The following is a 15092-nucleotide window of genomic DNA, read 5'->3' on the forward strand; positions in this document are numbered from 1 at the left end:
TATAATATGATGACTGCAATATATTAAGAGGATAAAAACTTTGATGGCAGGAGGAGGAGGAGGGCTTCTTTAAATGTGGGGGTAAGATGCTGCAGGTGATTGTTCTGCTAGTCACAAGACACAGAGGAGGACAGGGGTGCAGAGCCGGCCCTTTCACTGCCAGCACCAGTACTCCAAATTAATACGTTTTATCTTCAATGCAGCTGAAGACAGACAAACTACGATCAATAGAAATAAAGGGGTTTGGAAGCCGCTTACAGTCTTTTTTTTTTTTTTTTTTTTTTCTACATGAATGAAGACAATTTCCCTGACAAAGCCATCTGCAAAGTTTCAGAACTTTCCATGCAAAACAAAACAGTTGAAAGTTTTGTCCCTCTTTAAACAATGGGTCATTTTCTGACGACACATTCCATTTAACCCCTTTCTAGATTGTCCAGCGATCAGCTGATCAATAAAAGTCCAACTTCTTGGCGATCTGTTGTAATGGCCGGTGTAGGTGACGTCTCGGCGCCTCGTACCGGGGCAGCGGCTGCTTGGAATGTAGCAGACATGTATTTATGTATAAACTGTTTTCGTTGCAGACAATTCTAGTAAATACGATTCCCGTGATGTGGATAGGCTGCAGACGGACGACGCCTGGGTGGAGAGCTATCTTCTGTGGAGGCACAACGTGACAGACGATGCCTTGAAGATGATCGATGAAAGCTTCAGATGGAGAAAAGAAATAAACATTAACGGTGAGCTGGTCATATACCTATCCTCGATAAACACTTATTGGGTTTATGATATCAAAAACATCATTTTTGACATTTTTCTTCGACATTACTTATAGACTCTAATGGTACTCTGCCTGAATGATACTTGCCTCCCTCATTGAGTAATATTGCTCAATATAGGGATGATGGAAATGTGTAATATTATTGCCATCGGACAGATTTTACCAGGAAAGTGCCGCAAAGAGATTTTCCTTGGCAAAATAATGCCCAAAAGTGTTCTTCTATGCCAGGCTGCGCTACGTATAGGGGAGAACGATCTAGTAGACCGTCTTCCTCCGTGACATAAGTGGCTCTGTGATTGTTCATACTGTTCCTGTAAGAGACATTTTACAGTTAGCAGCATTCTGAGATATTCTTACTATTCTAGAACAACCTTATGACCTCCACGCTTTATCACACACATTGAGTGGCTTTGCTTTACTCAGTACTGAGAAGCTTAGCGCATAGAAAGTCTCCAACGCTCTCCTGACTCGATAACTACAATCTAAGGGATCAGTCTTGCTGGAGTAGAAGGCGCCAAATTCATTAAGAGGATCACGCCACTTAATTTGGCTCCTTTTCTGCGTTCACTTGTACATCACGCCAGAAATGCTACTCCAGTCACAGACTGGAGTAGTATTTTTCAAGTCCCGGGTGAAAAAGTAAAGCAAAATTTATTCTGCCATATAAAAGGTACCAACGTTTCGACCTATCAGAAAGGTCGTTAACAAGCGACTTGATAGAGACCTAGTTGATAGGTTGAAATGTTACCTTTTATATGGCAGAATAAATTTTTTGTTTTACTTTTTCACCTGGGAATTGGACGCCGTCTATCTCTACTTACTGGATTATCTTTAAGGGGGTTCCTTGGAGCTTTTGAATTTTCGACCGTTGCTAGAGTGCTGCTGGTTGCTTTCGTCATTCCTGGAGTTGCATTTTTGGGATACAAAACACCAGTATTTTTGATGAAATTGACAAGGAGTTTGGCCCACCCATCTCCCGCTCTGGCCCCTCCCCAGCTCCGCCAATTTAAATGGATCTGATTTAAAAGTGTCTTGAAAACTATCAAAAGTCACAAAATCTTTGCGCAACTCCCCGTTGCACAAAAAAACTGCAACTGTTCAAAGTTTAACTGCAGAAAAAAACTGTGTAACCAGAGTTTCATGGGATTGGTAACCGTGGCCCAGCAGCTGCATTCAAGCCTTAAGTCACCAAGCACAATACCATGCATCAGATGAAGTGATATAAAGCTGCCACCACTCGTCTCTGGAGCAGTGGAAACGTGTTCTGTGCAGTGACGGATCATGCTTTTCTATCTGGTATCTGATGGACGAGTCTAGGTTTGGCAAATTCATGGGGGAATGTTAGGTTCCTGACTTCATTGTGCCTACTGTAAAGCTTGGTGCTGGAGGGATAGTGCTATGGGCTTGTGTTTGCAGGGTTGGATTTTTGTCAAATCTTGCACTGATTGGCTGTAGCTGCCGTGGCGGTATACTTTCTTTCTCCACATCTTCACATGAATACATAGTATAGAAGAGTCCAGATTTACGTTCCGCGTCTCTTATTTATATATACGATATTGATTTTTAATTGTCTATTTCATACCACGGCCAGAGGCGCAGAAACGTCAGCACTTCTATTGTGGCGCTTTATCACACCTGATTTATGGCTAATGCGAAGTCGGATTTCATCTCCTGCAAGCCAACGTTGTGCCGTGCCTGTAATAGAATTTCGATATTTTAGCAGACAGTAAAGAGACAATGGCTGAGTTATAACATTAAAGTCTTCTGATTTGTGCCTCCTGCGCTTCGCTATTCACAGGAGAAAGCCAAATTCCCTGTTGACATTAATCATTAAACGCACATTCTAAAGACAAGCTGCAATTCACAAGCTGGGAATTTACCTTCCCTTTGTTATATTAGTCATTTTCATAACCTCCAGATATCCTTGAATAGAGAAAGTTCCCTTACAGCAAACTATAAAAGGTGTTTGCACAATATTTGCTTTTGACTATTTATTTTTAGACTAAATAAAAAAAAAAAAAAAGCATTGTGGTATATATAAAAAAAAATAGAAAAGTTCTGCAAATGCATGTTAAGGTGAGCTGGGCGATGAGAGTAGTGTTAGTTTTTTGTTTTTTTATTTGAACTTCCAGCTCTAGTATGCATATAAATGTTGCACTCTGTAACGTTACTCGTCTGCTGATATATAGAATTGTAGTAATATAATTATTTACTTGTATGATATCGTACTGCCCTTTATATACCGCACTGTGTACTGCCATGCTGGGAGGCTCGGGAGAGCTGGAGCACGGCCTGGAAGCAGCGAGCCCATGTGGTTTAGGGCTATGGTAGAGCTGCTGATCTTTGGATATCTATATAACATGTTTTTGTCACATGGTATTTCTATTTTTCTTAATTAACGTAGAGGTCCGTTGGGGGTTTTATATAATGAGGCAGAGCCATTGTTTTGTACAACTGGTTCTGCCATAAGGGGTACTGGTAACAAAAGCAGGAAAAGAGGCACGACATTGGAAAGAGGTTCCTACGGCTTGTTGATTTTTTTTTTTTGACGAAAGGCTGTATTTTTACTGTAAAGATATTTTCACACATTTCATGTCCCATTTTCTATCCCAGCAAAGTGAATGAAGTTCCTGAAATCTCATGCCCACGCTGCTTATTTTTTCCTTGCAGATTTGAAACCGTTTCATATCTACGTTATGTCTATAGCATGTGAATGTTTTCAGTGTTTTTCCCGCATTTTTCACCCGTTCAAATGAATGCAAAAAACGCCTGAAAAAAGCAAACTTTTTTAGGTAGCTTTTTTCTTGCCAAGAGACGTTTTTGATGCAGAAACGTCTACACTAAATAATTCGTGGTCACATACCCTAAATATTCCATTTAAAAGAGTTGTCTAACGATTCAAAGATATTTTTCTTACTCCTTTAGCTATTTAACTATTAAAAAAGGTCTAAAATTCCCATGTCTCCTTAGTTTTTTTTTTTTTTTTTAATCAAATTTTTGTTCCTACTTTTTTTTTACTGGGCTCATGCAAAGCACCGGACATAACTAGATGCCAGGAAGCCGCGCGCCTGCGCCCAGAAAGGCGGCGCGCCTGCGCCCAGAGATGCCGCGCCTGCGCAGTCATCACCATGTTCTATGTTCAAGTTCATGACAGCACAATTAGAAAGACTGAACAAACATGGCTTGTTTGGCGACATTGCAACAATGTCCTTTGGTTAGACGTGGCCATAATGCCCTGCATACTCATCATATTCACACAAACACCTCATACCTACTGTGAAGAACAATGGCGGAGGGGTGATCACTCTGGGCTTGTTTGCAGTCACAGGATTTGAGCTCCTTGTAGTCAGTGAGTCGACCATAAAATCTTCTGTAAATCAAACTATTCTAGAGTCAAACGTGAGGTCACCTATCAAAATGCTTGACCTAAACTAGGTGATTTAATGGGACAAAGATCCTACACGCACCAGGAAATCCACCTCAGAATGGCCAAAAAAGAAAACATTCCATGTGCTGCCATGGCCAAGACGTAATCTAGTGCTCACCCCCAGTGAAATGTTGTGGCGGGACCTTAAAGGGAATCGGTCACCCATTTTTAGTGATGTCATGTAAAGATATCACCCAATTATGTGTCCCATAAGGATTCTATTAAGACTTTTGATTCCCCCCGACCTGGCACCTTTGATGCATAAATACCTTTTTTATCTTGGTGGAGATGTATGGAAATCGCAGCGGTCCAGTCCGATTGGCAAAGCATACTGCGCAAGCGCCGGAGGCCTTTTCAATGCGCAAGCACGGAAAACTACGGCATCTGTGATGTTCACAGATGAAGATTACGTTCAGCAAGCCGAGGGGGGGAGAAAGCGAATAAGCCCCGCCCATCGGACCGGACCGCGGCGATTTCCATACATCTCCACTAAGATAAGAAAGGTATTTATGCATCAAAGGTGCGGGGTCGGGGGGAATCAAAAGTCTTAATAGAATCCTTATGGGACGCACAATTGGGTGATATCTTTACATATCATCACTAAAAATGGGTGACAGATTCCCTTTAAGGAACTGCTGCCCATAAACGAACGTCTAAAAACCTCAAGTAAACTAATGGGATTGATTGATTTGGGTGTACTTTAGTTTTTTCATTATGGCCTAGATTTTCTTTGACCCGATGTTACATTAGCAGAATCCATGCAGTTTCCTTCTTCTAGAAGCCAATAGCGTGCCCGCTGCTGCGCTCTTCCAGACTGTGGACTTGTCTCCAGCACCGGATTATTATACTTTGCTAATAAGCTCCTGAGCTAATGAACAGAATGAGATGCCAGACTCTCCAGGAGGTTTTTTTTAGCTTGGCGGTCATGTGTTTTTAATTGATTCCTGGAATTCCTCCAAGTGAAATTAATGTTGAAGGTATGTGGTGATTAGACTTAGCGCCAGGCTTAGGAACCGGGCTCATAAGAACATGAAGGTGCAGTCTCACAAGGCGGGCTTTGTGCCACGGCTTCATATCTCTACTTCTGAGCTCAGTTCGTCACAATCTTCCAACAAGTTTCCTGTCCATTAAAAACAGAAGTCATCCACCCAAGATAGGGATCTGTCCCTTAGGAAGTACAATGACTTTGTAGCTATCATTCTATACAATGGCTATAGAGAAAATTATTGTAGATCAGTTTTCTGATGAAGCCACGTAGGGTTCATAGACTTTTAACGATAAAGGTTATTAAAAGAATAAATTGACCCCAATCTATAGGATAGGCGATTACTGACTGATCGCTGGGGATCCTAAGTGCTCCTGAGATCGTGGCTCTGGAACTCCAAGAATGGGGTTTTCCTGCTCCGTCCAAATGGAGCGTTTATGCGTTTGTTCACCCTCAAGGGGGTGATCTGGACTTATTTTATTTTTTCTTATGGGCCTAAGAATTTACAGTTGCTACCTACCTGTCCGTTGTGCCCAGCACCGATCCTTGCTGACTCAGTGCAGTGACAGTTCGCTCCTTCCGGTAATTCCACGGCTTCTGGTGATGTAACGTAGACAGAACAGCAGCTTCACTTCTGTTCTGCTCTGTTGACGGTCCATGACTGCTGATATCATGTTCATTGATAGCCGGCTCCCTACTGCATAACTGCGGGGAGCCGGCTATCAATCAGCATGATGACGGCCGTTATGCCCCTCGTGAGCTTCCTAGAACAGGAAGAGCTTCTCTGTTAATGTGAAGCAGCAGAATTGCCGTCAGGAGCAATCTGTGGTTGCTCTGAGCCAGCTCCGGGCACCACAGACATGTAGTTAGCAACTGCTTGCCTGTCAGTTCTTAGCCCCATAGGAAAAAAAATAAAGTATTCCCAGACAACCCCTTTAAGTTAATTGCACCATGACATTAGCTTTATGATAAGGATCTACGACAATCTATGGCCGTGCACTGTAGTTGATAATCAGACTATTAGGCGTCGGGTTCTTGCAGCGGCACAGCAGGAATCCAGAGCCTTGCATTCAGCGGTCTCCCATTCTCCATCGACCGCAGAAGTGCCTGTTCAGCAGCCCCGTTGTTCCCGACACTCTGCTCAGACCACCTCTGTGGGTCTGACTGTTGCTGCCACCTCTGGGCCAGCAACAGCAACGCAGGCTGATCAGCAGCAAGCCACTCCAGAGCCTAAGGCCTGTTTCACACATCCGTTTTTGGCATCCGCCAAAGTGTGAAAAAACGGATCCGTTTCCGTTTTGCTACAAACGGTTGCAACTGGATACGTTTTTTGGACGGATCTGCTTTAGCCACTAATGCAAGTCTATGGTAAAAAAAAAAAAACGGATCCGCAAAAAAAAATGTCGGATCCGTTTTTTTTGCAAAATGACAGATTTTGACAGACGTGTAAAAACGGATGTGTGATCCAGGCCTAAGTCCTTCCCTCGCTCCACTGAGCATGCTCACGAGACGATCTCCCATTGGAGATTGGGAGTCACATGCACAGGTCCTTCTCCAGATCTGATTGGTCCATCTCAGGGATCTGGAAGCTTCCGGAAGGTCCCGGCTATAAAAGGTTCGCATGTCCGCTCGGCCATGCGCTAGTATAGACTCTAGTTGCTACCTGTGTGAATGATGACGGATGCATGGACTTGCAAATGACTCATTAAGATTCCCCTCCCTCTGATATTACGTGTGTGGATAGGGAACTAGAGATAGAGTCCGCGCCAGTCAGTGGCAAGCTACAGGCCACAGTGCATATCATCCACGGTACTAGTGTCCGACAGTGTGCCTGCTACCGGGCATTGTCGTACAGTGGCAGTGTCTGTCGCCGTGCTGCAGTCAGCAGTACTTATTGGTGTCCGCGGTTGCGACGCCGCACGCACGGTAGGTCTAGAAGGACGCTGTCCCTGTGTCTTGGGCCTGAGTCCTGTGACCATATACCGTGCGTGCATTCCACTGAGTCCTGTGACGTCAACAGGCTCGGTCTTTGTATTTAATGCCTAGGCGTCTCTGTGAAGTAGCAGAGACCGCCCAGAGCCACCGGGTGACGTTCAACCCGCGTGCGTTATACCGCCATATTGTGCGTCTGCCATTACATAGCAGCAGTGTAACACCCTTGCACGGTGGACCCCGGGCGGCGAACGCACTTACTATTATTTATTATTTAGTGCGTTCCGCCGTTCCTAACACAGACCTTCCATTAAAAATATAACTTCTTTTACTGTTGGTTTATGACATGGCCTTTTTCATAGATGTGAACTGTACGTGGTCGTCCCAATATGTTGCTCTTAAAGAGTGGTTGTACTTTAGGTGCTGACAGTTGTTTTCTTTAGCACTATGGCCCATGGTGGTGAGATCTAGAATCCTGGTACTGCATCCACCCGATGGAAACCAATTCGGCCTCATTTTGGGCAGTGTTGGAGCTTTCCTAGCATATGCCCATATGGAAGCTACAAGGTGTGAAAAGAGCCTGGTTCTGTGTACATCTTGTGTTAGTTACATTTGGTTTTTTTTTGTGTTTTTAGTCTGACGTTGATAAGTTTTGGTTCTCTTTTTTTTCCCAGATCTGAGTGAATCTGTTCTACCCAGGTGGTGCTTTGATGTCGGAGCCACCTACCTGCATGGCTACGATAAAGAAGGCAACAAACTATGTAAGTATAAAGCAGATCTGAAGCAGAGTTTACATACGGCTTCATCTTTTTCACAATACAATCATTCAAAAATGTCTTTATTCACATAATGTATGGTGGCGCTTCAGAGAGAAACATGCTTTAAAAGTGCGCTTCTAGGCAGAGACCTCCAGGGCAGCGGGTGGGGAGAAACCGCTAGGCACCCGCCTGTCTGCCCAGTCTACAGCGCGACTCGATACCCGGAGCCTTTTAAAGTATGTTTTTCTCTGAAACACCACAACATTTCAGTGTCAAATATACCAGACTGAGAATACACAGGCAGTGCCTGATACATGCTGGCCACGGATTGGGCAGTATCCGCTGTCAGGTTCCCTTTAAGGTAGAAAGAGGAGGGAGCCATTCTCAGCCCCACCATTTGCCTTACACCTAGTTAATTAAAATATCCACGTACGTGCATGGCTACCACTTTACCTCATCTACTCCTGCCTAGACAGCCACGACCATGTTTTGCTGATCTGCGGCGGTCCAAGAGATGGCCACATAGTGCACCGTTAGTACTTCATAGTGCCTGCTTCTGCCTATGCATCACTCCTCTCTGATGTGGAAAAATTATGGGAGTTTTGGAAGCCATACTGCATGTCTGCCCTCTCCTCTGCCTCCACTTTTCTTCAGGGCTCTGTATGTTGTCAGAAACGCCTGTTCTTCTGTGTGTAAGAGGATTAACTTTTTCTCCACTCCCACATCAGTGTTGTGTATTTTTTGCGTCTTCTCTGTGTAGGAGGGGAGGTAAGAGTTAACCCCTTCACATGTGCCCTCTGCTTAATTTGGTCCCCTTTGTCTTCACACCTCTGCTCTATGCCCTCCATAAACTGCAATAAAGGTTGGTTCTGACCCCTCACCGGTCACCTCCATCCCCTGTTACTCAGCTGTCCTTTCCTAGCATTTGCCATGTTTGGAGCAGGCTCTGCTCCTGAGTCCGCTTCCAAGACTCTGACATGTTCCATGACATATACAGTGGGCACAGAAAGTATTCAGACCCCTTTAAATTTTTCACTCTTTGTTTCATTGCAGCCATTTGGTAAATTCAAAAAAGTTCATTTTTTTTCTCATTAATGTGCACTCTGCACCCAATCTTGACCGAAAAAAAAAACAGAAATGTAGAAATATTTGGAAATTTATTAAACAAGAAAAACTGAAATATCACATGGTCATAAGTATTCAGACCCTTTGCTCAGTATTGAGAAGAAGCACCTTTTGAGCTAGTACAGCCATGAGTCTTCTTGAGAATGATGCAACAAGTTTTTCACCCCTGGATTTGGGGATCTTCTGCCATTCTTCCTTGCAGATCCTCTCCAGTTCCTTCAGGTTGAATGGTGAATGTTGATGGATAGCCATTTTCAGGTCTCTCCAGAGATCCTTAATTGGGTATAGGTCATGGTCACAGAGTTGTTCTGAAGCAAGCACTCCTTTGTTATTTTAGCTGTGTGCTTTGGGTCATTGTCTTGTTGGAAGGTGACTCTTTGGCCAGGTCTTAGGTCTAGAGCACTCTGGAAGAGGTTTTCATACAGGATATCTCTGTACTTGGCCGGATTCATGTTTCAAATCATAAGAACATACCCCTAAAAATGATACTTTATTAAGTTAAAAATAACCAAAAAAAAAAAAATTTGGTTATGCACCAAAAACAAAACGTGGCAAAAATCAAAAACAAAAAGTGTTCAAACAAAACCCCAATAAGGGAATAACTAGGAATCCCTATTTGATATCCTGAGCTCACAACTGCCTGGCCGCAGAGGTTGGCACCCTAGGGGGAATGTTATGGCGCCCCCGCTCAACGATGACTGTCCCTAGGGACCCTGATACACCCTGCAGCCACTGGGGTTACCCTCTACCCAATCGTAAAGGGACCCCTCATTCTAGACAATAAAATACTGCTCTAAGGAGGGCCCTGTATCCCTTATAGTTAAAATCAATAGAACACATTCAATCCACATTAACAGGTGGTTTCAGGGTAAAGTTGTGAAGGAAGTATTTCAATTTTCAAACATGAACTGTTATTGATCTTGTGGTCAACAGATAATTTCTCAAAAAATACCACAACCACTAGACTCTAACTAGTGCCACATAGAGATAAGCACTCTCTTTTAATGCCCAATGGCTGCCATACTATGTCAGCAGTGTACATAGGGTTATATCCACAGTTGTCAACTCTAATGTCAGTGTAATTGCTGTTCATAAACAGTTTGGTGCCCAATAGCTTCAACCCTGGTTTAAATAAACACTTTCACTTCACAAATGCCAGCAATGCCCAATTGCCTATATATATATATATATAGATTCATGCTGTCATAAACACAGCCAACATAGATTTGCAGCCGAGATATTCCACTGTGTTAGCAATACATTTACTGTCATAAGCGGTTTAATGCCCATTAGCTTTCATCCATGGCTCAGATAGATACTTTCACTTTCCAGCTTATTGCCAGCATATTTATATAAAGCACAGAGTTGCAACAGCGATACTCATCTGTATAGTCCACCACCCGTCATGGGTTAATTCACGCCTCTACGCGTTTCGCCCTTTATGGCTCATCAGGAGGCCAGATGCTCAGATGCCATGTGTCCAAGAACAGGTGCAGTAATGTCATGATGCCTTGCTTAGTTCCCTCTTTTAAAACTGCCGCCATTAGCACATAAGAATACGCCCACCTGTGCTGGCATAGTATGGCGTCCTCCCCATGTTCCTACTGCGCATGTTCAAAGCGTCACCGCTGTGTGGCCAATCAAAGATCCCCATCCGGATCGTCATTCCAATCACAGTCTAATCCATAGCGCATGCCCAACCTTCGCCAGTTACGCCCAGCGAGGGGTTGCGGTGTACTCACCAATCACGTCATCCAGCGCTCTACTGCGCAGACTCAGGGAGCAGATAGTGATCGCCATACCGGCGTCACTAGAGGGAACACCACCTGTCCCTCCAGCGCACAATGCGCATGCCCAGGACTCCATAAAGATGTCTGACGCCCCTCTTCTTACTATATGAGATCAATGTCTCCATTTTCAATATAACCGTTCATGTGCTATACACCAATCGATTCCACCCTCTTATCCATATTATATGGCTAGATTTTAGCGGGTTCTTTTTTACACAAATAGGGGGTTATTAAATCTCTCATTAGTGTTTTATAGTCAGTAAATAGAAGTTATCAAGGGGAGCGGGCAGTAAAGAGAACATCCTATAAACAAATATTGCATGATAATACATGCGAATCCTCAATTAATGAGGAAACCAAACGGAAACCGGGGGTGGCCGATAGACTCAAAGGGGTCCCATCCATCAATCGTCACTCATAAGAAGCAGGCAAAGGAGAATTGCTCATTTAGCCCTTTTGGTTCCAGGGAATCCATTCTAAATATCCACTCACATTCTCTCCTCAGGATCATCTTATCTATATTGCCCCCTCTGGGGTTTATATTTACAACCTCAATTATATTGAATTTGATATCACCAAGATCACCTTGATTCATGTTTCCTTCAATTGCAATCAGTCATCCTGTGCCTGCAGATGAAAAACTCTCCCTTAGCATGATGCTGCCACCACCATGTTTCACTGTTGGGATTATGGTGGGCAGGTGATGAGCAGTGCCTGGTTTTCTCCACACATACCACTTAGAATTATCACCAAGAAGGTCTATCTTGGTCTCATCTGCCCAGAGAATCTTATTTCTCATAGTCTGGGAGTCCTTCATGTGTTTTTTAGCAAACGCTATGCGGGCTTTCGTATGTCTATCACTGAGGAGAGGCTTCTGTCGGGTCACTCTGCCATAAAGGCCCAACTGGTGGAGGGCTGCAGTGATAGTTGACTTTGTGGAACTTTCTCCCATTTCCCTACTGCTCTGGAGCTCAGACACAGTGATCTTGGGGTTCTTAACCTCTCTCACCAAGGCTCTTCTCCCATGATTGCTCAGTTTGGCTGGACGGCCAGATCTAGGAAGACTTCTGGTGGTCCCAACCTTCTTCCATTTAAGAATTATGGAGGCCACTGTGCTCTTAGGAACCTTGAGTACTGCAGAAATTCTTTTGTAACCTTGGCCAGATGTGTGCCTTGCCACAATTCTGTCTCTGAGCTCCTTGGCCAGTTCCTTTGACCTCATGATTCTCATTTGGTCTGACATGCACTGTGAGCTGTGAGGTCTTGTATAGACAGGTGTGTACCTTTACAAATCAAGTCCTATCAGTTTAGTTACACACAGCTGGACTCCAATGAAGGAGTAGAACCATCTCAAGGAGGATCACAAGGAAATGGACAGCATGTGACTTAAATATGAGTGTCTGAGCAAAGGGTCTGAATACTTATGACCATGTGATATTTTGTTCTTTCTTTGTTAATAAATTTGCAAACATTTCTACATTTCTGTTTTTTTTTTTTTTAGTCAAGATGGGGTGCAGAGTGCACATTAATGAGAAAAAATGAACTTTTTTGAATTTACCAAATGGCTGCAATGAAACAGAGTGAAAAATGTAACGGGGTCTGAATACTTTCCGTACCCACTGTACATCTATCAAGTGTGAGCAGGTTACGCTGTAGTAGATTTACATCTCTTTTTGATGTAGATTATAGTAAATTTGATGGCCTGAGGATTGGCCACACACCCTTACTAACCCTCAATAAAAAAAGAAAATTGAGTTTAAAATCTAAAATTGTCCTTAAATTTAAAGCTCTCAGCCCTACATTATATATTTATATAGTATAGCATTATTATTGCAGTTGCAAGTTAGTGCATGTCTATCATTCCCTTATTAAAGAAGTTTCTTTTTTTCACTATATCTGTGTGTACATGCATGTAATGTAGTGTATGTATTAATATACTCAAGTACCGCCGCCTCCTCCGGTCTTCTCTTCTTCTCAGTGACATCACCACTCTTCACACTCTCCCACTCACTCTCTGGTCTGTGCGTAACCCAGAAGTCTCTTTTACAATGTAAGTCTACGTAGTCTCATTCTGAGCCTTGTTCTCACGCTCCATAGACTTACATTGTAAAAGCTACTTATGGGTTACGCAGAACCCAGCATGACCCGAAGAGTCTGGAGAGCGGTGACGTCACTGAGAAGAGGAGCTGAATGATGCTGGATGCCGGAGAAGACAGCCACATACACACAAAAAAACTTCATGGAAGGGCTCTTTCACACCATGTCCATAAAGTAAATGCCGGGCCACATAGAATATAGCAGAGGTCACTGCCCAATAGATTCATTCTTGTGGTTTCTCAGTTTGGTAGAATGAAGAATTCAGTAGAAGTGAGATGGGTGAAATACAAGCTCAGTCATGTAAGACCGGACATCAATGCCACTGATTCATCTCTTAGGGATGATAATGTTCCACTTGGCGCAGACCGAAATCTGTGTGATATTTCATTAGCGCCTTGTTTTATCCAGGAATACACAATAGTCTTGTGACTGAGCCTGAGGTCGGGCCTTGTTCTCCTCCATGACTGGCGTCTTTGTTTCCGTACAGTTAGTCAGATGACAACTAGTTGAGCGTGTACTTGTCAGTGACAGAGTTTGTGTGTGTGTAGTTATTAGATGTTGTTATAACTTATACTTGCTTTGTGTTTTGTTTTGTAAATAGCTTTTTAGTTTCTGCAGTTGGAGGAAGCATATTTAATGAGCCCAAACTATATTTTGCAATGTCGGGTGGAGGAATCCTTGTGTGGATTCTGCTGTTTTTCCTTAGGAGCATGGCCTCCTGTGATGACCTCTCATCCCACGCGATTGCTGCAGTCAGTGTCTTGAAACATCTGTTGTCTTGAATGTTTTCCACTTTTGAATAATCTTTCTCCTTGATTGACTATAAATTGATTGAAAATTGCCCTATAACCCTTCCGAGATTGATGGGCAGCAATAATTGCGTCTTCAAGATCATTGTTGATAGCTTTCCTTCTTGGCACTGTGTTAACACACATCTGAATGCTTCGGACCAGCAAACTGCCAAAACTTCTGCTTTTATAGTGGTAGTTACACTTTCTGATGAACAATTGCATGCACCTGGCTAATACTTACCCTCTTAATTCCTTTGGAAGAATTAAGGGTGTACTTGTTCTTTCAAGATTGTACTTACCTAATTTTACAAATACCTAAAGCACCCGCGCACAGTTCAGATTAATGTCCGCCGATCCAGCCAATATCAATGGGTTCGGCCAACAGTCTTGTGTACGGAGCTACGAACAATTCAGTTTTGGGGGCATGGCTTTGGAGTCGGTAAGGCCTGTTTCACACTTCAGTTTTTTCTGTCAGTCAAAATCCGCCAAAATAGCAGAAAACGGATCCGCAGACGGACTGACAAACGGGGGCGAGCGGATTGGCGGATGTACAGATCCGCCGAAGGTAAAATTTTAAAGGAACCGTGCCTGGGGAAGGAGAGGGGGAGAGAGAGAGAGAGAATGAGAATGAATTTTCTTCCAGCAGCCAGAAAAGATTCAGGGTTAAAAAGGGAAAATGCGGATCCGCAGGGCAAAAAAAACGTTACAGGCTCCGTTCGATGATCTCAGCGGACGGCAAAAATTTGGCGGATCCGCAAAAAAACGGATCCAACGGATGGCCATCCGTCAAGATCCGCCGGTAATGCAACTCAATGGGGACAAAAACGGATCCGCCAAGCAAAATGGCGGATTTTGCCTAATGGTGACAAACGGAAGTGTGAAACAGGCCTAAGGCCTCTTTCACACTTCAGTTTTTTGCATCAGTCATAATCCGCCAAAAGGACGGATGGCGGATCCGTTTTAGTACTGATGACAACGGATGGCACCCGTCCGTTTTTTTGACGGAGAGAGAGAGAATTTTTTTTGTCCGGCACCCAGAAAGAATTTCGGGTTAAATGAGTGTCTGGAGGATCCGCCACAGAAAAAAACGTTGCAAGCTCCGTTTTGAAATCTTTGAGGATGGTAACGGACAGGAACTTTTGGCGGATCCGCAAAAAAAACGGATGCAACGGACGGCAATCCGCCAATAATGGAAGTCAATGGGGAAAAAAACGGATCCTCTGAAGAAAATTGAGGATCCGTTTTTTTTCAAAACCTGGCGGATTGTGACTGATTGTAAAAAAAGTGTGAAAGAGGCCTAAGACAAACGTACATGGATGTGATTGTGCAGCCAGTGGCTGATACCTGACGCCCGCGGGTTGGGCAACATGGATCAGATGACAGGTTCCCTGTAATGAAAATAATGTGTA

At 43.6% G+C, this 15092-nt stretch overlaps 1 protein-coding gene across 1 annotated transcript in view; it reads left to right on the plus strand.

Moving 5' to 3' along the window:
* The window catches only part of MOSPD2 (motile sperm domain containing 2), a 116259-nt gene that overhangs the window by 24113 nt on the left and 77054 nt on the right, over positions 1–15092 (plus strand). Inside the window, exons 3-4 of the mRNA XM_073565241.1 lie at positions 582–737; positions 7797–7883. Of these exons, the coding sequence (XP_073421342.1) occupies positions 582–737; positions 7797–7883 (243 nt within the window). The remainder of the gene's footprint in view (positions 1–581; positions 738–7796; positions 7884–15092) is intronic.

This window comes from Dendrobates tinctorius, unplaced genomic scaffold (assembly GCF_039654945.1).
Source record: "Dendrobates tinctorius isolate UK_male_01 unplaced genomic scaffold, ASM3965494v1 ptg000016l, whole genome shotgun sequence".
NCBI classification, from domain to species: Eukaryota; Metazoa; Chordata; class Amphibia; order Anura; family Dendrobatidae; genus Dendrobates; species Dendrobates tinctorius.